The sequence below is a fragment of the Elaeis guineensis genome, chromosome 1 (assembly GCF_000442705.2).
Source record: "Elaeis guineensis isolate ETL-2024a chromosome 1, EG11, whole genome shotgun sequence".
NCBI lineage: Eukaryota > Viridiplantae > Streptophyta > Magnoliopsida > Arecales > Arecaceae > Elaeis > Elaeis guineensis.
Window position 1 is genome coordinate 111556517 of NC_025993.2, and position 22133 is coordinate 111578649.

At 34.8% G+C, this 22133-nt stretch overlaps 1 protein-coding gene across 1 annotated transcript; it reads right to left on the reverse strand.

The window, feature by feature from the left end:
* Nucleotides 1-2156: 2156 nt before the first annotated feature.
* LOC105038545 (uncharacterized) lies at nt 2157-5292 on the reverse strand. The gene is made up of 2 exons (XM_010914386.4): nt 5059-5292; nt 2157-3664 (listed from the first exon to the last, which is right to left on the reverse strand). Exon 2 carries the CDS (start codon nt 3487-3489, stop codon nt 2305-2307), a length of 1185 nt encoding a protein of 394 aa, XP_010912688.1. The 5' UTR covers nt 3490-3664; nt 5059-5292; the 3' UTR covers nt 2157-2304.
* Between the last annotated feature and the right edge of the window lie 16841 nt (nt 5293-22133).

A 22133-nucleotide genomic window follows, 5' to 3' on the forward strand; every position in this document is an offset into this window, starting at 1 on the left:
CCGCCGGCCGTTTGTCGCTGACGGGCCAAGGAAAAAGCGGGAGAGAGAGAGGAAGATGGAGAAAGAGAGGAAGAGGAAAAGAGAGGGGGCCGGCCAAGGGAAGAGGAGGGGTGGGGCGGCCGCCGGCGGCCCATCGACGGACCAACCGGCGGGGGCGCGCGGGCCCGCCGTCGGCCGTCTGTCGTCGGTGGGCCAAGGAAAAAAAGGGAGAGAGAGGAAGGAAGAGGGAGAGAAGAGGGAGAGAGAGAGGAAAAGGAAAAAAAAGAGGGGGCCGACCAAGGGAAGGGGAGGGGTGGGGCGGCCGTCGGCGGCCCACCGGCGGACCAACCGGCGAGGGCGTGCGGGCCCGCCGCCGACGGGCCAAGGAAAAAGAGGGAGAGAGAGAGGAAGAGAAAAGAGAGAGGAGGGAGCTCACCATCGTCGGGAGCTCGCTGCCGTGTCGCCGGAGAGGAGAAAACGTCGGAGAAGGAGAGAGGGGGTTTTTTTTTTGGGGGTTTAATGGTTCAAAAATGTCAAAAAAAATGACGTTTTCAAAAACACCATTCTCTTTGGCATTTTCTTTCAATTTTTTTTTCTTTTTTTTAATGATATTTTTAATATTTTTAATATTTTTGATTATTTTTATATGATTTTTTAATAAAAAAATTAATTTAAAATGAAGATAGTAATTTTAAATGATAATTTTTTATTTTAATTAAAGTTATTTTTTAAAAAATTTATAATTATAATTATTATTTTTTTACCATTTTCTCCCCTTTTATTCACTTCTTTTATGGTATTTTTTTTATTTTTTAGAATTCAAATCAAAATTTTTATAATTTAAAATTATAATTATAATTTTCTCCCATTTTTATCCTTTTTGGCATTTTTTTAGGTATTTTTTTCTTTGTTTGGAATATTTTTAAAAAAATTAAATTTAAATTAATTTAGTAATTTAAAATGATAATTTTTATTTGAATTAAAATTAAAATTTTTATTTTCTTAAAATTTAGAATTATAATTTCTATTTCTTTTCAATTCTTTTTTTATTAATGTTATTTTTAATTTTTTTTACATCAATTTTTTTCAGATATTTTTTTAAAAAAATAATTTGAAATAAAGATATTAATTTGAAATGATAATTTATATTTTTATCAAAATTATAATTTTTATTTTTTTATAAATTTAGAACTATAATTTTTATAATTTTTATTTTTTTATTTTTTTTAAAAAAAATTAAAATCATCAAATAATACGACATTTTTAAAAATACCATTCCAAATGATGTTTTAAAAAATATCATTTAATTTGATAATTTTAATTTTAATTTTTTTTTAACATCGTCTACATAAAAAATGAAAAAAAAAATGAATGACCTGACGACGATAAAATACCATTCAAAATAATATTTTAATCTATTTACATCAATCTGATAAATAAATTAAAAATTAAATTATTTTTATAAATATTTTTTTTAAATTAATTAGATAAAGCATTCCAATTTTAAAAGAGCAAACTGAAGCCATTGGAAAAATGGCCTTTCTTTTTTTTTTTTTCATTTATTGGGGTAGCATCTTTGGAAACAAGACACAAGCCCGCTAACAGTATGAAAAGAGAAACAGGGAATTAAAAACTTTGCTTTTTTTTGCCAAAGGCTATTCACACCACTGGCATGAGACTCACAAGAGATTCCCACGGCCTCCCATACCTTTCCATTGTAGAAACCAGAGTCAAATTTCCACCGTAAAGAGATATCGTACACAAAAAGCAATTGTGCAATTGCTCAAGTAGAAGGCATGATGATTAACATTCAGTAGTTTTCTGAAGAATTACAAAGAGGATGAAAAGGAACGATAGAAAAAAGCTCAGTGGTTAGGCCAACATCAAACTGCGCTGGTAGTGATTATTGGAATAGAAGGCAACTTGCAAGTCAAATATTGATAGCCAGAACAGCAAATTCAGAGAACAAGCTGTCACTAAATACAGCTCAGCAACATCCAGACTGGCCATAAGTTTCCAATGCTGCCGAGCCTGTTTACAGCTGATAACAACCTGTGCTGGAACTGTCATCATTATAACATTGCTGCGGGATATTCCATACACTCAACAAGTCTATGCTAAAGACTTGTAGTAGAGCACTGCACGGTACACAGTGGAGGAAATAACAAGACAAAATAGAAAATATGAACAATGAGCAAACCTTGTTTAATGTTGACCGCTAAAACACCTTTACATGAGTCTTTGTTTACCACAAAACTGATATCATTTGATGAAAAAAAGAAAAAAAAAGAAGATGAAGAGAGTAAAAGGCTTGCAGATGGTTCTTTAGTGCGTAGGAACTTCTCTAAGTGGAATCATGGGCCTGCCAGGAAATGGGGGGGATCCAGAAGGTGAACCAATGTGGAGGGAACCATGAGCGAAGAAGCGAACATCACCAATGTTTTCTGTTTGTGGGGATTCATCCTTGACCATGGTGCGAAAAGATACGGAGCCACGCTTGGTGGATGCATCAGAGTTCCTACTTGTGTCTTGATAGCCCTGGTTAGCAATGAGAGAGACACCATCATAGTAGTAGTCATCATATGGCATTCCTTCAATTTCTATGTGTCCTATGTCTCTCAGTGCCAAGGAATCTGCCACAGGAAAATATACTAGCATACATATCCCCACCATCGTGCAAAATAACAGCATGAGGAAGGCTAGGAACACAATGGCCTCATAGACCAAATTGCCTGGGTGGGGGAGGACAGAGAATCCAAGGAGCAGCACCCTTAATGGAGGAAAGAGGATAACTGAAGATGTCAGCACATAAACTCTTCGTCGCAATCCCTTGTTGATCACCAAAGAAAACAATCGGGTTCCCACATATGCGACGCAGCTGATGAGGAGAGCATAAAAAATCCCAAGAACTATAGTGCTCAGTAAGGGATAGGTGCATACACTGCTGTCATTGGTCAAAGTATAGGTGCATGAGAAGAACTTTGACATCTTTGTTCTCTTGCCACTCTTCTCGTTATTGAACTTGGGTCCAACTAAAATGAGGACAAATTGCATGATGAATATCGGAAGACAAGAAAGGAGGACATAGCTGATGGTCCGTCTGTTCCATCGTTGACTCAGAGTGTCTGACTCCCTCTTCTGCAAGGCAGCATAGAGGAGGAATGCAAGCATGAGAAAAATACTTGGTTCTGCAAACCCTAAATTCGAAAGGACATAGAACTTGCAGACATTCTTCTGCCATGGTTGGCTGGAAAAAGGTCTTCCTTTTTCTTTCAGAAAAGTTAGCCTAACAATCTCTCCAAAGCCCCACCAAATTGCGATTAGAATCAAACCGATGCGTGTAATCCAAGGCCCATTAAAGTAATTCAGCTGGGGAAAACCTCTTCGGTGGATCTGTAGCTGGAAATACAAAGAGCGGTAGATGCAAATCAGACCCAGAATAGCACCTAGAGAGACGAGGGATATGGTCACCACACCGATTGCATCGGCGGCGATTCTGGTCAGGGGCATCACCCAAAACACAGATTCCACGCATACTCTCTGCCAGCAGGGATACCAAAATGGCCCACAGGAACCACTAAATAAGCCACCTCCTTTGCATCAAGCACGGCTACTCTTCTCATGTGCAACAATATAACTTCATCCTCAAGAATATGCTTCTGATTGTTGAACCACCCAGAACCATCTATAATCCAAAAGAACAATTGTTTCACTGCCTTGTATAATTCGAACTTCAAAATAATACTTGTTAATGGACATGCATGCAGTAGATTTCTTCTGCTTTTGACATTCAACAGAAACCTCAGACGACAGAATATGAAATATCACAAAGGCCACAATTTAAAAGAAGACCAAACAATAAATGCTGCTCCCATGAACCAAAAATATTTTAGTTAAAAAAAAAAAAAAAAAGAGCAATTGTTAACAGATCGACAGCTTCAATATACTCCAGAGGCTGCATTCTTTCGCACTTATCTTCAATATAGCATATATTCCAATAACATTAATTTAAAAACTACCCAAAAGGCAGTACTACTGGACCAACACTGCAACGATCTTTGATGACACTATCCTTGCCATAAAATCTTTGATTACAAAGATGCACATTAAACATACCCATGCAGCAAGAAGAACAGCCATTTTTTAGTTAACCAGGAATGACAGGAATGTGCAATCCCTCATAATAATTAAAGTCCACCTCAAAACTCATCTTGACAATTAACTTAACAACTATAAAGCTATGCCTACAAACTACGTAAACATAATAATTTGTCCAAATTAAGCAAGTGAAAACATTCTCCAGAGAATTTGATTCCTTATAATATCGCTGTTCTTATTTTATATTTAATCGCAATACAAGAAATGGTTCTTCCACTCTAAGAAGTCACTTTAAAATGGTTCTTCCACTCAAAGAAGGAGAGAACAATAAGAGTGCTACAAGTTCTATTTCAAAACGTCCCTGGAGCAGCTTCCAATTCAGCAACTACGTGTTGTGCTAAGGAACTTTTTAACCCGGCAACAAATGACAATCAAGACATCGGTCGCTTTTTATTGCTAAATGTAAAAATAAAGGACGAAGATAATCCGATATTAGATATTGTTTACGTTAGCAAGAACGTCTTGAAACTTTAAAAATCAAAACTTTGGCCGCAATTCTATGCCATCCACAGTTCCATTACCATATCTGCAATCTTTTAGGTCAAAGCAAACTACATTTAAATCGCCACCATCAAAAGAGCTACTCCATTGACTCAAACAAATAAATAAGTACTAGCTACAGCAATGAATAATAAATCCAAGCACAAAAGGAATCATTTTTATGTTTGAACAGATGCAAGAATAGCTAAAAAACCCCTTACTTCGCCAACAACACCCCATTACATTAAAAAAAAAAAACAAAAAATACCAGAAAACCATACAAATCTCTGCTCTACACAATTCACAAAAGATACCGCATATAACACAAAAAAACCGAAAACCAAGCAAATTAAGCGTACTTTCCACCATTTTATAAGAATCAAAAACCAAAATTCACCCAAAAATACATAAAAATAGAAACAAATGGAGAAGCACGAGTACCTCGAGCAAGATCACAAGCATTCCATGCAATATACGAGGAGGAGTGATGTTATCAAAAAGAAAGCCCTAATCTCGAGCATTCCGAGAGAGACACTGAACCAAATCCCACGATGCCGGCCCCGGACGCGAGCTCTCGAACAGCGCAATCCGGATTCCAGAAGAGCCGAAGTAGATCAGGGAGCTCTCGTCGTCGTAGATCGAAACCCTAGCGATGAAGACGAGAGCGAAGAGAGGGAGAAGAGAGAGAAAATGGAGGGGAGAGGGTACGAAAGAAACAAAGAAAAGGCGAGGGCTGGGGGGTGCGGTGGGGATGGCTGGGTTGCTGACAGCCTGTCTCCAGCTGTCCTCTGGTTCGGTAACAGGCACGAAGGTTCGGGAAGCCAACCAAGCCTAGGTGGCCTCCCGCTCGTTTATTCCCGCCGCCGTACCATGGAATAAAATAACGGTCGTTATAACGCTGATGGCCGGTTTTGACAGCGACCGTTGTATTTTATATATATTAATAGCGGTTATAATCATTTTCATGTGACAAAAGCTTTTGCAATATTTACCGGGCGTGCGCGCGCGCGTGTAATTTTGTTACGATAAGATTACTATTTTTTTTTTTAATACCTTTGTAGCCCCCTTAAGAATGATGCATGAGGAGTTGCTCATAAGATCCTGTATTTTCTAGTCAAAAAAATCACAAAAGATCAGTAGGATGGAAGATTTTGATTTTTACCAGCAGTCTCTAATCATCATATGCTAAAAAATTATTATTATTGTATATGATAACTCAAATTGCTTGCATGATATTTGGGATTTAATTTATCTTAGTTATGTTTTAAGAGATTATGATTTTTTTTTTCTTGAGAATTTTTTGAGGAACATAATATATTTCTAAGAACTACATGTTTTTTGAATCCAATACAATACATGAGGAGCATGAAAAGGTTAGATTCATCATATATTGCTATTCAAACTACTTAAAACATTTAGATATGATTTGAATAAGAATATAAATTTTGTTATTGATAATTTTTAAAATATTATAATTTAAAAACTTTTTTTTGTAAAAAAATTTTTTTTAGAAACATGACATATTTTGTGTATTAAAATCATAAGTTAAGAAACACATCTGATCAAACATTTTATGTACAAAATTACTCTCAGGTTTCTCAAAAATAAGTGGAATATAATGCATATTGATTTTTATAATCCTTCTATAGTATTATAAATGATTGCAATCACTAAGCATGGTCATTCAAATTATTTCCATGATACATGAGATATTCATGTGTTACATTGAAGAAAAAAAATAAATTTTTACCTTTAAAAGTATTAGAACTAATATTTTTAAAAAATTTTGAAAAAATGATACGATATTCTTATAAAAATAAAGATTAGATTTTTTTTAAATAAATCCAATCTATTCCTATCTTTCAACTCCTTCATATTACATTCTATGTTTTTTAAAAAATCTATATTAAATATATATAAAGACTTAATATTCTTTGAAAGCGAGAGAAAGCATTTGCTGTTAGTTAAAATAATAATGATAGTCTTTTTATGCTAAATAACATTTTTTTTTTATTTGTCACGGTAAATCCAGATAGCCTCCGACCCATGCACTTTTTTTGCTCATACGATGTCATTATGACTTATGACCGTTAAGAGTCGAACGGTCAGTAATGGTTTCCGTTGAGTCTGTTATCACACGATGGTGGTGTCATCTGAAACCTGGGCTTTGAGTCGTCTTGACGTGGAGGCAAGTATATTGACATTTGTGCCCTTACGGGAGTAGACATCCGAGGGGTACTCTTCTTGGAGAAGCAAATAGAGGGACGTGGGCAATTGAGTAATTTAAAGTTACGGGTCGCCTTATTTCTGTCGTACGTGGGCCAACGGCGGCGAGTTGTCGACACCTGCTGAGGCCGGGAAGCGAGGAGCAAAGATGGAGATAACGCTATTTTTCCGGATACTTACGTAGAACTTTTTAAGATAAATTATTAGAGATAAATCATACCTATATCTAAAAATTTAAAAAACTAATTTTATTTTTTTAAAATTTATTCTTGATCTTTGGTGCAAGGCTTCAGAAAATAATAGACAGGATCGGTCGTGGACCGAATTAGATTATCTTGCGATGGAATCCGCAACAATTTCTGTGAAAAAATCTCAAAATTGGTGGGATACCTTTCGGTTTAAAATTTTTCGATGATTAAGTCAGATAGAACTTATAAACGATAGTAAAAATAAATGAATAGAAAGATGAAAAAAAATATAGATAAATAAAAAGAGGACTCTTATTTTTTTTAGTGGAAAAGCTAAAAATGATTCAACAAAGTGTTAGCTCTATCTATTTAAACTTATCTTGCGGAGGATATCCTGTCTCCTTTTATATAGAGAAGATAAAGAGGTCTGCTCAGATTGTTAGTAGGATTGGCAATTTTCGACGAGATCTATTGAAATGGACACGATAATATACGTATTTAGATGAATTTGAGTTTGAAATAAATGGATTTGGATTATAAATGGATTAACTTATTTATAATATGATAAATTCATGTCTTAAGTGGGTTGACCCGTATAACTTATTTTAATCCATTTGACCCGTTTAACTAAATTGGTTAAAATAGGTTAACGGATTATATGATACGTTTAAACATGTTTAACATATTTATTTTAATATTATTTGAGGATAAATGAGAAAAATCAAAAAATTATAATCCTAACTTAAAACAAACAATGATAGAATTATGCGCTGTGAATTAACATAGCAAGTAACTAAATTATTTTTATATTATTTTAATTTTTTACTAAATTTTTATTATTTTTATTAAATTTTATAAATAAATCAAATAGTTAAATAGGTCGTTGGACGGGTCGTGTATTCGTTTGACCCACTAACACGATTATTAATCGTGTCAGATGCATTGTGTCGTGTCAATCCGTGTACATTCGTGTCGTGTTCATATTCCATAAGTTGATCCGTTTAATTAAATGAATTGTGTTTGGATTGAGTTAACCTGTGTTATACCTCTAGATCGATATGATCCTTTAACAATCCATGAATATGAATTGTCAGTCTTAGTTGTCAGGTCATTAGGAAAATTTGTTAGGCCGTTAGATTGTTATAACAGAATGATCAGTTATATAGAGATTATAGAAAATTTGTCCATATGACAATTGACTGTAGTATAGTTGGAAGACAGCTGATGCTAAGCTAGAGAATAGCTATCGGATAATTGTCCATACTTTGACAGTATGTCGGCGATTTACCGATGTGACCTCATTGAGATCAGGGACCAACTGAACTAAGTATCTTATCTCTTTAGTATTAATAACCATATCGGCTAAAGGCCGACATAACTCATCGTAAATTGGTTAATAGCTGAGATGAGCATCATGCTTTAAGAACAACTCTGGACAAATCAAACAAACCAAATATCAGATTGAAGAGGTAGATCGAAAAATGACCAATATGACTTGAAAAAATATTCATGATCTAGATAATAATCTATTATCACGTGTTCGAATAGTGAGAACGGATAACATGTGCTAATAAATATTTTAATACATAATTTAATAAAATATTAATTAAATTTTAAATAAAATATATTAATTTAGATTTTCATTCTTCATCTCAATTATTTCGGATTTTTTGTTATAGCATGTGCTCATTTTTAGATAAGAGTCCTTTATTTAATTTTTTATTGATCCCATAAGACCTTATAACGGTTTATTATTATATTAAAAAATTTTAAAAATAATCAAAATGACCTTAAGTGACATGATAACCATATAAAGATATAAAAAAAAATATATATTTTTGACATAATATATGAATATTTTTAATTTTTTATATAAAATAAATAATTTTATAAATATTATTAATTTAATTAAATATAAGTGTAAATTTTATAAATTATTGAATATAAATATAAATTTTGAATATAAATATAAATATAATAAATATAAATTTTCAAAAGATTTTTGTAATTTCCCTAGCTTTTTATTGAGTTGCGCGGCGGAATGCGCCAGCTCATGGTAAAATCTTCTGGTGGTTGCATAAGTATTTCTATTTAAATATTGTCTCAGCTGGAACGCGGAGGACGATGGGCATTTGGAGAAACCCATCACATAATAATAGCCAATAAGAAGTGATCTGCTCACACTGCATGAGCAGAGTAGATTAGTTTTGAGGGGGGTTTACTATTCAAAAAATTATTTTATTTAAAATAGATAGGAAGGTAGATATTAGGATGATGAATGTGAACCTATAATATTTTAGTTTATTTATATTATAGCACAGTTTATGAATAGATCGAATATAGTCTCAAAAGTCTAACAAAATTTTATTTTCTACTTTATAGAAAATCAAATAAATTAATTTATAAAGCTAAAGTAAAATTGAAAAACAATCGGAAGCAAGCGCAGCACTATCCTAAGATATATTTTCGTCCCTCGTATCGAAAATTTTTGAAAATACCATTCGAAAAAATGACCGATATCCTTCATCTGCGAACATGATCGTAGAGAAGATTGATGAAATCACTTTCAACACCTAAAAAAATGAAGAGAAAATATTGCAGTAAAAAAAGTGATGTTGGAAAAAGCTTAGAAAGAAGGAGATTAGAAGTCCCTTGGATGGCTTGCTGGATTAGGTCCCAAGGAGGCCTTTTTATAGTCAATAAATTCTGAACGTTCAGAAATTAAAAGTCCAATATTTAAAAATTAAATGCCTAATGTTCAAAAAATTAAAACAATAATTGAAAGTTTAAAAGATCAAATAAAAAAATTAAAATTAAAGATTTTGGTTTGGTCGGGTGCTAAGCCTACACCTGCACCCCGACCTAACCCAGTTTGGCTCGATATGGTTTGTGCGCACGTATATTAAAAATTTTTCTTCAAACCTCCTCAAATGCTCCTAAGGGCTTAATCAAACTCTTTTCTTATATAAAGGGCTCAAAAAATCTTTTCACACCCAATGTGGGACTAAAAGATCTCAATCAAGATGGTTAAAAGGAAAAATCCTTGAAGGAAAACTTATTTGAAAAATTTTGAGTTTCCAAATTTCAAATTTTCATCTAACAATCCCCCACAAATTCTAAATTTTTTCAAATAATAGTAAAATAAGTTAAAATATAAATTTTTAGTACTTATACTATGCAATGGGTAAGGTGTTTTCGTAAGATTTAACTTTACTTAGTATAAATAGTTTTTATATGAAGAAATCGGAGTGAACTAGATCTTGAACTATATTCTTTGGATCTAGACTTCAACTACCACACTTATAGTATAGTGTTCTTCATCATGAAACTATGCATTAGTGGTTCTACACGTGTATCTTGAATTTTTTTGAGAGTTACTAGAGGTAGCTCAGATCCATATCTACGGTTATGTACAGATACTCTCATATAAATAAGCCCCTCCAGAGATGTGTGTAGAGTTACATCTCATGAAAAATATCATTTCGGATCTCATTTAGAGCTACAGCTCTTCTTTAACCATTATATAAGAGCACTAAACATCATAGGTATAGAATATATGTATCAATTCAAGATATACTCTTTGACCAACCAATTAGCTTGTTGTTACCATATTGAATCTTCTTCAAGGAATCTTCTATCATAGAGATTGGGTTTCTACTATTGGAAGGTCCATTATAGGTAAAGTACCATCCCTCCTATTCAAGCTTTTAATGAGAAGTCAACAATATTTTGATCAGATCTTCTAAAAATTTAGTACTATTATATCATACTTGTATTGTCATCTGATAGACTTTTGTCTCAATTTTATATGTCTACTAGTTTTAGAATTTACGAGTTTCTTTTTACAAAAGTCAATTACAGCTCTAGAATCACAGTGAATAGATATAGAAAGAATATGAGTTTGTATCAAATGAATAGATGACCATAAATTTTTTAGCCACTCAATATCTAAAGATGTAATATCAGTGTTATTAACTCTGTCTCCATTGTGCTTCTAGCTATTATAGTTTACTTTAGATTGCCAAGAGACAGCACTACTATTAAGAGCAAAGATATATCTAGAAATAGACTTAATATCTAAAAAATCAGATATCTAGTTGGCATTACTACATCCTTCAAATATAGTTGGATAACTAATATATTTAAGCTCATAAGATATGGTACCTTTAAGATATCGAAATACTCTTTCTAAAGCAATCTAGTGAAACATGCTAGGATTACCGATATACCTACTCGATCTAAAAATAGCATAGACAATATTAGGTCTAGTTCTATTGGCTAGATGCAAGAGTGATCTAATAATTTGAGCATATCTTTCTTGATTCAAAGATTATTATCAGTATTTTTTTACTAATTGAACGCTATGATCATATGGTGTAAATACAGGAGAATGATCTAAGTATCTAAATTTATTTAAGATCATTTCAGTATCATGTGATTGAGTTAGATAATAGGAATTAAATGATGTATTAATTTTCATTCCTAAGATTACATTAGCCTGATCAAGATCTTTCATATCAAAATGATTTGATAATAAAGTTTTGATATCATTAATTAGATCAATATCTGGTGCTAGTATTAGTATATCATTTATATATAGACAAAGGACAGATTGATTATCAAATCTCTTATAATACAGATAATTATCATAGTGATTAATTTGAAAATCAGAAGAAAGAATAACATTATCAAATTTTTCGTAGCATTACTTAGATACTTTTTTAGTTTATTTAAGGATTTGAGCTTATACATTTTATTTTCTTATTCGGGCACCAAAAAATCTTTAAGTTGTCTTATATAGATCTCTTTTTCTAGATTACTATGAAAGAAGATAATTTTGACATCCATTTGATAAATATGAAATTTATGAATAGAAGCTAAAGCAAAAAGAACTCAAATAATAGAAATCAAAGCCTACTTTTTGCCTAAAACCTTGAGCTACAAGCTATGCCTTGCATTTTTCCATAGATCCATCCATCCTAAGTTTTTTATTAAAATTGAAGGTAAATCAGTAAGAATTTAAATATTGTTTCGCGCATATGAAAGAATTACCTTCAAACTTCCTCAGATATCCCTATGGGCTTAGTCAAACCCTCTCATATAAAGAGCTTAAAAAATCTTTTCACTCCCGATATGGGACTAAAAGATTTCAATCAAGATGGTTAAAAGGAAAAATCCTTAGAGGGAGACTTATTTGAAAAATTTTTAGTTTTCAAATTTCAAATTTCCCTCCAATAATTTATATCCATGATATGTTTGTTGGGTGGATAATTTATAAGTATGTTTTAGTTTGTAAATTTATTTTTCTCATCTTGCTTTTGCATAGAGAGAGGTAGTGGAAGAGAGGCAAAAAAACAGAAAAATTACATCAAAAGTTGTGGAGTTAATCAAACATGAAACCAAATGAAGAGCTCTTAGGAATCATGGTTAATGCCTAAAAATTTGGAACGCAGGGGATTGTGTCATCAAGCACACTAAACAACTCCTAATTTGATTCTTCAGGGTTCTTTATATATTTTTATGCTAATTCAATTCATTTTTAAAGTTAGATTCAATATCTTTTCTCACTCAACCTTAATACTTGTGCAAATGTTTCTGTCATTCAAGTTTTTTTTTTTTTTTAACCATCTTCAATTGTTTTATCAATTTTTTCGGTAAAAAAAGTGCTTTATCATTCAAATGTTCTGTTGATTTTTTTGTTTTTGTCACCGTGCTTTTGTGTAGAAAGAGAGGACGTGGAAGAGAGCAAGAAAAAAATACATATCAAAAAAGAAGCACAATGCTAAAGTGGCATGAAAACAATTGAACAATCCCTTAAGAAATAAGATTGCTGATCAAAAGCTTTTGGTTATAGGGGATGAGACATGCAGGTGCGTGACTTTTCACCTTTTCCTTTAATCATATACTAAATTTGCCAAGAATATTGATATATTTTCTACTACTTTAGCATTATCTTTTTTTTTGGTGCACATGTGAGATTAGTTTACATTCTCACTTTTTTTTTGGGGGGGTAAGTTCTTACATTCTCACTTTAAAACCAACATACATGTAAGTGCTTCATCGATCAAGCTTTATATCATTATTAAGCAACTTCTTCTTCCTATTTCAGTACCATTTGAAATACAAATCCTTGAGTACATATACTACTCATGTAACAACGAAACAATAGATAAATTCAATTATCAAAAAAGAAGAAAAAGGAAACACACATACACACACACATATATAAAATTTGAGAATTACCAATGAAATACATCAAAAAGTTTGTGGAGGTGATAGTATGTGTTTGGATGAAATTTGTTAATAATTCATGCAGAAGACTACAAGGGATTTTTTGAAAATGTGTAAGAGGATCAAGGTAAGGCAATTATCTTTGGAATAATTATGAAATGAGCCTTTTAGAGGGTTGGACATCAATAAGTTAAAGCCCATATATTCAAGTAGTGGTTCCATTGGTGCCTTGGAACAGAGAATCCCAGGCTCAACCTATAATGGGAAAGCAAATGTGGATCAAATCTATTCTGGATCCTGAGAATTTTAAAAGCTTGTGTGATCCATTGACTCAAGCAACCTAATCATCCAATCTAGCGTAGATTGACTAGCTTTTGACTTGTTTGGGTCAACCATTTTAAAGGTGCTTTAGAAAAATTTACCACTTCACAGATTTGACTATAGTTCACCCTCAACCAGGTTAATAAATGTGCCCTTGTGAGGGATGAACCACTGATTTCCTACAGTTTGGTTAAAACTAGGAATAACAGCCCATGGATTCATAGATCTTTTTTTTTTTTTTTTTTTTTTTTTTTTGGGGTAGAAAGGTACAATGTATTCATTCATGTAAAATTTATGCGATTACAAAAATGCGGCATATAAACAACTAACAACAGGCTCCAAGATGGAATACGGACAGGTGAGGTCGAACACAGTTAGTGCAAGATACTTTACAGGACAACATTGTATGAGAACAGAGTGACCAAAAATTGGTGTGTAAGAGTATGAACATGAAAAGATCCCCCAAAAAGAGTATGAACAGGCCGAAGGTACCATCAATAAAATAAGCATGGAAGATGATGAGTTTTTAAAATCAGAACCAACTCTGTGTCGAAGCCGTGTCTCCATAATTGTTTCCAATGTAATTTTCCAATTAAGATTGTCCTTGCACTGATGGCAACAGTGAGTCAGTGGCTGCATATATAACATCAGCTGATAGCATTCATAGACAAGTTGATTAGAGAAAATGAGTTTGATATGGGTATTGAGTACCACCCACCCTATGAAAATGAGTTGGACATATCTTAATACCTGCAAGAAAGAAATGAAAGGTCAGTGCAAAACTCTCCTTTCTTTTCATCATCCTTTTTTCCTCCCATAACTTTTTCTTCCTCAATTCTTTTTTCTTTTCATTTTACCATTTTTTTCTCCTCCTTTTGTTTTCCTCCATATTTTGTTTGCATTTTGTTTTGGACATATTTTTTCTTCCTTGATTCTTTTAAATGCTACCCATTGGCTATTACAACCACCAATGCATCTCTTCTGGAACACTTGAGAGACATTTGATATTCTCTTCTATTGCCATTTTTCTTGAAGATCAATAGGTTTTGTATAGCTGGGTATGCTGATAACACCGATGTGGATAAGTACAGAGAGTAGATGGATTGTTGTTGCAAGCTGCTCTGCCGAACTGAAGATAGTGGTAACTTTATAGATAATAGTGTCCATAATGCTTTTGATTTTTGAACCCCGAAGATCGAATTACTCCAGCCCTTGCAAAATACTTCCTTCCAACACCATAAGAACAATTGTACAACAAGTAACTGCAAGGTTTCATCTGAGTATTCCATGGATGTTTTGAAGCAAGATTGATTGACTTGTCCAGAACCAACCCTTTACAATAATAGGTTTCATTTGGATCAGAACCCTCCCCTCCTGTTGATATTTTATACTTCCATTTCTTCTCAGCAACATTGAAGCTAAATAAATCCATCCTTTTATCTCCTACGCAATGCTTCATAACTAGAGGAGCAACCTTGATTTTGTAATGGTCCGGGTGTATTGTATTATGGGATGATTGGATAGCTGGATTGTGGTGAGATGTACCTTGGTACATGTACTTAATTTTGGACGCCTTTGTCATGGAGGTTAGCCTTTGAACAGACATAATAAGGCAGCATATGCAATAATACTTCTGCATTGATGGATCAATGACGGGGAAACTGAACATTAGAAGCATCTGCAAGGAAAAGATGCAAATAAGTGACAATCTAATTCACACATCGATTTCCATTCAAAATCACCATCCAAAGCTTTATTGGCAAGATAATCTGATAACAATTTACCTTGCAAAAAGAAGTTGAGGATTTTCAAGCTGATATATCATGAAGTAAAGGTAGATGTCTATGCTTGTTTTTGTTTACAGTATGAATCCAAGCTATTACTGTGGTGGAGTCTCCTTCGAGAATGATGTTTGAGGAATTGTATTCAGTTTTAGCAATTTTGAGCCCAAACCAAGCGGCACTTAGTTCAGCTGAAGGAACCGGCATATGAAATAACAATTTACCTCCCACATGAATGATTTTTGCATTATGGTCTCTCAGCACATAACCTGCAGTAGCTTTGTTGGCATGAACAGAAGCATTAAAATTTACCTTTATTGTTCCATAAGGAGGGGTAACCATGTAACCGTGCGTGAAAATGTTGGTGGCGATATGGGAGACTGTGTAAATATCCCAGTGCCCATCTGGAACAACCAAGGTAGCCATAGTGATAGTGCTTCTAACAATTTGGTACGAAGTGGTATAAGAGTTACTAAAAATTCTATCATTTCTAGCATACCAAAGACCCCAAACCAAGCCGGCAATTAAAGTCTTGTGATACTGATTGGTCTGGTGGTTGCCCAAAAATGATAGCAGCTCCTGCAAGGAGTTGAGAGGACGGGTCACCTGAGTCGTGAGTTGAAAATGGTTCCAGGTGTCCCTTGCAAAAGAACAAAATAAGATGACATGGTCAATGTCCTCCAAAACCGTGGAGCATATATCGCAGTTCAAATTAGTTGAGTCAAGCAAACCACAATGACCCACATAAGCTTTAGTAGGCAACCCATTCCAAACAACCTGCCACCGAGACGTTTCAACTCTGGGAGGGATGTGTAGCTTCCAAATCCACTTAAAATGATCAGTTGGAATACAAGGTTGAGCTAGAGACAATAAAGACAAATCATGCATGTCTTTTAAGGTGACATGGGGTAATTTAGTATGAGCCCAAACAAGCTGATCATCCCAAAGACCTTCAGGAATAGGAATTGTCATTATGAGCTGAGCAATATCTTGGGAAAAAAAGGCTATTTAATATGCTTACATCCCACTGACGATTTTGATTCAGCAAATCAGAGACCTTCAGGATTGAGGATTGATCATCCACATTAAGCAAGGTAGGTGAAGAGATCAACAGAAGATTTGAGATCCAAAGGTCGGAATACATATTTATGTTGATCCCCGACCCGATGAGCCATTAAAATTAAAATTGCATCTTAGACGCTACCTCACAGATTTTGGCCCAAATTAAGGAACAGTTGTGAGGCCTAGAATAATTTTGCCAAGATCGAAGAAATTTGTATTTTAACTCGAATAAGCTGTGCCCATAATGTATTAGGATTAAGAATCAATTGAGCAGCTAGCTTACCCAAACATTGGGTTTTCCGCAAACTCGTAAAGGCATTATACCAAGGCCCCCTTGATCTTTTGATAAACAAACTTGATCCCAAGCGAGTCTATGGGACTTTCGTTGATCTGAATTATGCCTCCACAAAAAGGCCCTAAATTCCTTCTCAAGCTGATTGATTATATACAAGGGCACATGAATCAAGGATAACACATATGATGGAATGGTTGAAAGAACCAAACCAAGAAGAGTCAGACGGGCTGCAAATGATAATTTCCTCTATTTCAAGACTCTAATCTACAAGTAATTTTATGTAACATTGATTGAAAGTCATTTCTACACAAAAGAAGACCAGACGTAGGGACACCCAAGTATTGCCAAGGTAGTCTTTATAATTGACCTTCAACATTTGATGAGTCCTATATCTAATACGAATTGGTGTAGGTGGACTAAAAACAATTTGGGACTTTGCATAATTAATGGTTTGCCCAGAGTGATAACAATATGCATCCAAAATGGCAACAAAACAAGTAGTATCCTTAATCATAGCCCGTACCATAATTAGACAATCATCCGTATAAAAAACATGTGAAAGGATAAGGGCCGACATATGATAGCCTCTAAATAGATGATTTAAAATAATACTATGCATTAGAGTAGATAAAAATTCTGAATACAACATAAAAAGATAAAGAGATAATGGGCATCCTTGTGTGAGACCACGAGATCCAGTAAACCATTGAGTAGGCGATCCATTCAATAATACTTAATGCAAACTGAGGAAAGCAGACACATGACTGGATCCATTTAATAAATTTTGTATGAAAACTAAATTGATGAAGCATACGAAATAAGAAATGCCAATGTATCCTATCATAAGCCTTTTCCATATCTAACTTTAATATCATAAGACTTTTCAACCTTGGGCCCTGAAAAGTGAGTGAGCAATTTCTTGGGCCAACATAATATTAGACAATATGTAACACCCTTGCACAAAAGCACCTTATTCCTTAAAAATCAAAGAAGGCAATGCAGGTTTTAGTTGATTAGTAATAATTTTAGCTAATAATTTACAGACAGTATTACACAAGCTAATTGGCTGGTAATCAAAAGGATAAGCTGGGTTAGGTTTTTTCGATGAAAAGATTATATAAGTTTGCTTCCATCTCAGGCATGAAAGAGGTCTGAAAGAAATAATGCACAACCTGAACCACTTCCTGTTTTATAGAAGATCAAAATAATTGAAAAAAGAAAGCAGGAAAACCATCGGGCCAGGGGCTTTGTCTGCGTGCAAACAATAAAGCCCATGCTCAATTTCTTCATCAAAAATTGGAAAAATCAGATCATCACTTTGGACCAATGTAATGGTGGAAGTGTGTAAAGGATAGTCCAATTGTCCCAGATTGCAATCTTGAGTCCAACATTCCATGAAGTGGACCAGTAAAATACAATCAATCATATGAGGTTCAGTATAACATTGATTGGAAGAGTCTTGAATGCTATGAATTCTATTATTCCTATGATGCAAAATAGTTGAATAATGGAAAAAACTAGTATTTGCATCCCCCTCCCATAACCACAAGGCCCTAGATTTCTACTTCCATAGGATCTCGTGCCGATAAAGAGTCTTATGGTATTCAGCTAATAAAGATAATAATATCTTATGAAGATCATCCATAAGCCCTCTAGAGGATGCTTCTTGCATTTGCAACTCATAAATTTGATCATATAACCTAGTTGCCCACACAAAGATTTCCTAACCTACATTTCCATTTTTTAAAAGCTTGTTGGACTATATTTAACAACATCGATAATCTATTTTTAGGAGTGTATTGATCAAAATCTTGCCAAGCTTGATTAATGATCTGAGTACATTGATCAGATAATTAAAATTTCTCAAAATGAAAAGGAGTCGGTCCACGATATCTACAAGCGGAGATAGAAATGAGTAAGGGACAATGATCAGAAGCACACCGAGTTAGATATTGAACGACTAACTTAGGATATATTTGAAGCCAACTGTCTTAAACAAAAGCCCTATTAAGATGTTTCCAGATGTGAGCAAGACCAAACCGATTATTGCACCAAGTGCATTGGGGCTTTTGATATCCAAGATCCATCTGAGCAGTATGAGTAAGAAACGAGCGGAACTCACGGATTTTCCTAGTGACTCTAAAGGCTTTACTCCCTCTTCTATCTTCCATGTTAACTATGCAGTTAAAATCCCCGACCAATAAAAAAGGGACGTCAAGGGTGACAATGGTTTGAGCTTGGGACCAAATAGCCCGTTCAATCATATTGGTGCTAGCATATCCTTTAGAACTGGGAATCCTAGGCTCAACTCATGATCGGTGACTGTTGGGCTGGTCTTTAAAATTGGAATTTCAGAAATTTGTGTGATTGATTGACCTAGTCAATCGAAATGCTCAACTTTGAACCCACTTTTAATTGTTTGGATGGATTAATTTAAAGAGGTGCTAAAAAATTAAAATAATAATATTATTGCTTTATTCTTTCAGATTAGGGTTTGATCCGGACCCTATTAGAAACTTGCCATCTCAAGTTCCAACCCATTGACATCCTTAGTTACTTGTAAGGTATATTTGGTAGGAGATATGAATGTAACATTTTTCAACAAACCTAAGTTACGAGATTCTATCATCTTTGGACATTACGCTGTCAAAAAGTCATCATCATCAATTATCATTATTATTTTCATTATTCACTTTTAGATCTGAATTTTCACTATTTTAAATTTTTTATTTATTTTATTTATTTATGATGTGATTGGAAGATTGGACCATGATAGATCTGCGGGTGAACCATTGATGTGACCTGAATAGCCAAGTGGTTTGGTGTGTAGGTTGGATTTCCAAATCCAGCAAAATTTCCATGTACTTGCAAAAAGTAACCATAAACCAACAGCCTCGCCTGTTCACTAGCTTGAATCTGGATGAGAAGGAAGATGGATGCAAATGGAAATGGAAAATGAATCAAATATTCACCATCAAAGCTAGCTACTTTGTGAAGACCACTGGAATGGATTTATATTACACTGAAATAACCATTTCCCTCCCCGTAAGACGATAACTTTTTTTACCTGGCTTTCTTCAAAGAAAAGGAGGATACACGTCTCCATCTGTTCCACACAACTTCAGAATCTACAAATCAAGAGCTCTTTTGGAGTGGAAAGCCATTGTCAATAGCAACATACTTTTCTGCAGCCTGGTATTCTCTCTGACATGGATTTGGTGTTTTTTGAAGGCAAAAAGTCTCCAGTATGACATGCATTTGATGTATTTAGTAGGAGAGGTATCTCAGAATCCTGGAGAACACAAAATTTACATCGGCAACAGATATCGAGCAATAAGCACCTGTTCTTGGATTGGACTAGTTGCCTCTCTAGCTTCCCATGTGGATCCTCGACAAAGCTTTCTTTTCTGTCTTCCTTCTTTTCCACTTCCTTTTTGTTTTATCTGCCTTACCTTGTATCTTGCTCCCATGATTTCATTTCCGCAATGAAATCTTCGTGAGATTTTTTCAGTCCCTTCTATTCAATTACAAAAATAATAGGATATATTTTTAACTAAAAATATTAATCATTAATGACACATTTGATTCATGATCGAAATCGAAATCGAATGAAATAGAAATCGAAATGGTCATATCATTCGATGCATTTGATTTGTAACTATAATCATAATGAAATTTGAATACTATAGAAGAGTAGGGATTAGATTTGGAGTAGGAGTGGCAAAATATGATCCGATCCGCATTAGATTTGTCATAAATAGATTTGAATTTGATTTAAATAGATTCAGATCATAAACAGATCAATCTGTTTAACCGATTTATTAAGTAGATCGGATTTGAGTTTAAACTTCTCAACATATCCAATCTGTTTAACCTATTTATGATTTTTATTAAAAATTATTTGGGCCTGTGGCCCCGTAGGCTTCTGATAAAATTTAAGTAGTCCGCCTAAATTTTGGTCCATTCCCGCGGTGATCCACATTTTTTATTTTATTTTTTTTTTTTTTTTCGGTCGCCCTCCTTTTCCTCTTCTATCTCTCCAGAACCCTAAGTTCTCACCTCCCCATCCTCCCAACCTCCACCTCTGCCTCTCCAAACCCCTCCAATCCCAATCCCACTCCCTCCTCTCTCACCAAAATCTCATCTAGTCCTTGATTGCCCCGATGAAGAAGGCCATTAGGCAGGCGATGTCGAGGGCTTGAGCGAGGCCGATGAGGATTCAGTGGGCGGCGGTACCCACGAGGGCAAGGGTGATGCCCAACGGGCCAAGAATCAAACTCGGGGCCCTGGAAAGTGCACATGCAACACCATCGGAGAGAGCCAGACAGTGGCGAGCGTGATGACGACAACAGCGATGATCAGAGAGAGGATGATTTACAGGATGATCGGAGAGTCGAATGATCTACAACTTTGTAGCTGCCTGGGTACTACTCCCCTCCCTCGGCCATGCCCTCATGAGCCGCGGTAGATGCTCTCCAAGACCGCTTGAACGAGCTCACGACCACGATTGGGATGGGAATTTGGAGCTCTTCGCCTGAATGAGCTCGCGATAAAGGTGAGGAACCCTCTCATCCTCTTTGGTCTCTTTATTGTCCTCTCCGATCATCATTGGTTTTTTTATTTTTAAAACAAATCGGTGAGGGCGGAGCAGAGGGGGGTCGGGCACAAGGGCGAGCGTGCCGCGATGCCGGCGAAGGCAGAGGGGTGGGCCGCGTCGAGCCTAGAGCATGGCGAGCCCTAGAGATCGGAGATAGAGGTGAGAAGCAGATTTTTATTTTTTTATCATGTTAAATGGATCACAAATGAATTTTTTTAAAACTGGGTTATAAATATAAACAGGTTAAATGAGTCGGATCGGATAATCTGTTTATTAAATGGATCAGGTTCAGATTTCAATATCCGATCTATTTAATAAATAGGTCAGATTTAGATTTGGACATTTTTGACCCGATCCGTATTTGATCCGATCTGATCTGATTGCCACTTCTAATTTGGAAGGATTGGAGCATTCTGTTTCTCTTTTTGAAATCAAAATGAGATTTCCTCCATCCAATCATTTAGAATAGAAATTATTCATTCCCATTGCAGAATCTAATTCTTCCCCACCAAACATGCCTTAAATGGATGACAATAAGAACACTCCATGCAAATATAAACAAGGACTTATACTGCTTTATCCCGAAACTAATGGTATCTATTATGGATAAAAGTTCTCCTAGAGAAATCTTGGATGAGTTAATCCTGTTACTTCATTGTTGTCTATTACAGTGGTTACTATGAGTACCTCGGATCAACATGCCAATCATGGAACATCTTAGGTCTTTAAACTATCACCAGGACTGCTGACTTAAGAGCAGAGTAATAAACAGTCCAGAGCAACTTGCATCGGATCTATCGTATGGTCTATCCGAT

Excerpts from the sequence above, each read along its gene's own strand:
- LOC105038545 (XM_010914386.4), bottom strand. The coding sequence starts at position 3,489 with ATGCCCCTGACCAGAATCGCCGCCGATGCAATCGGTGTGGTGACCATA.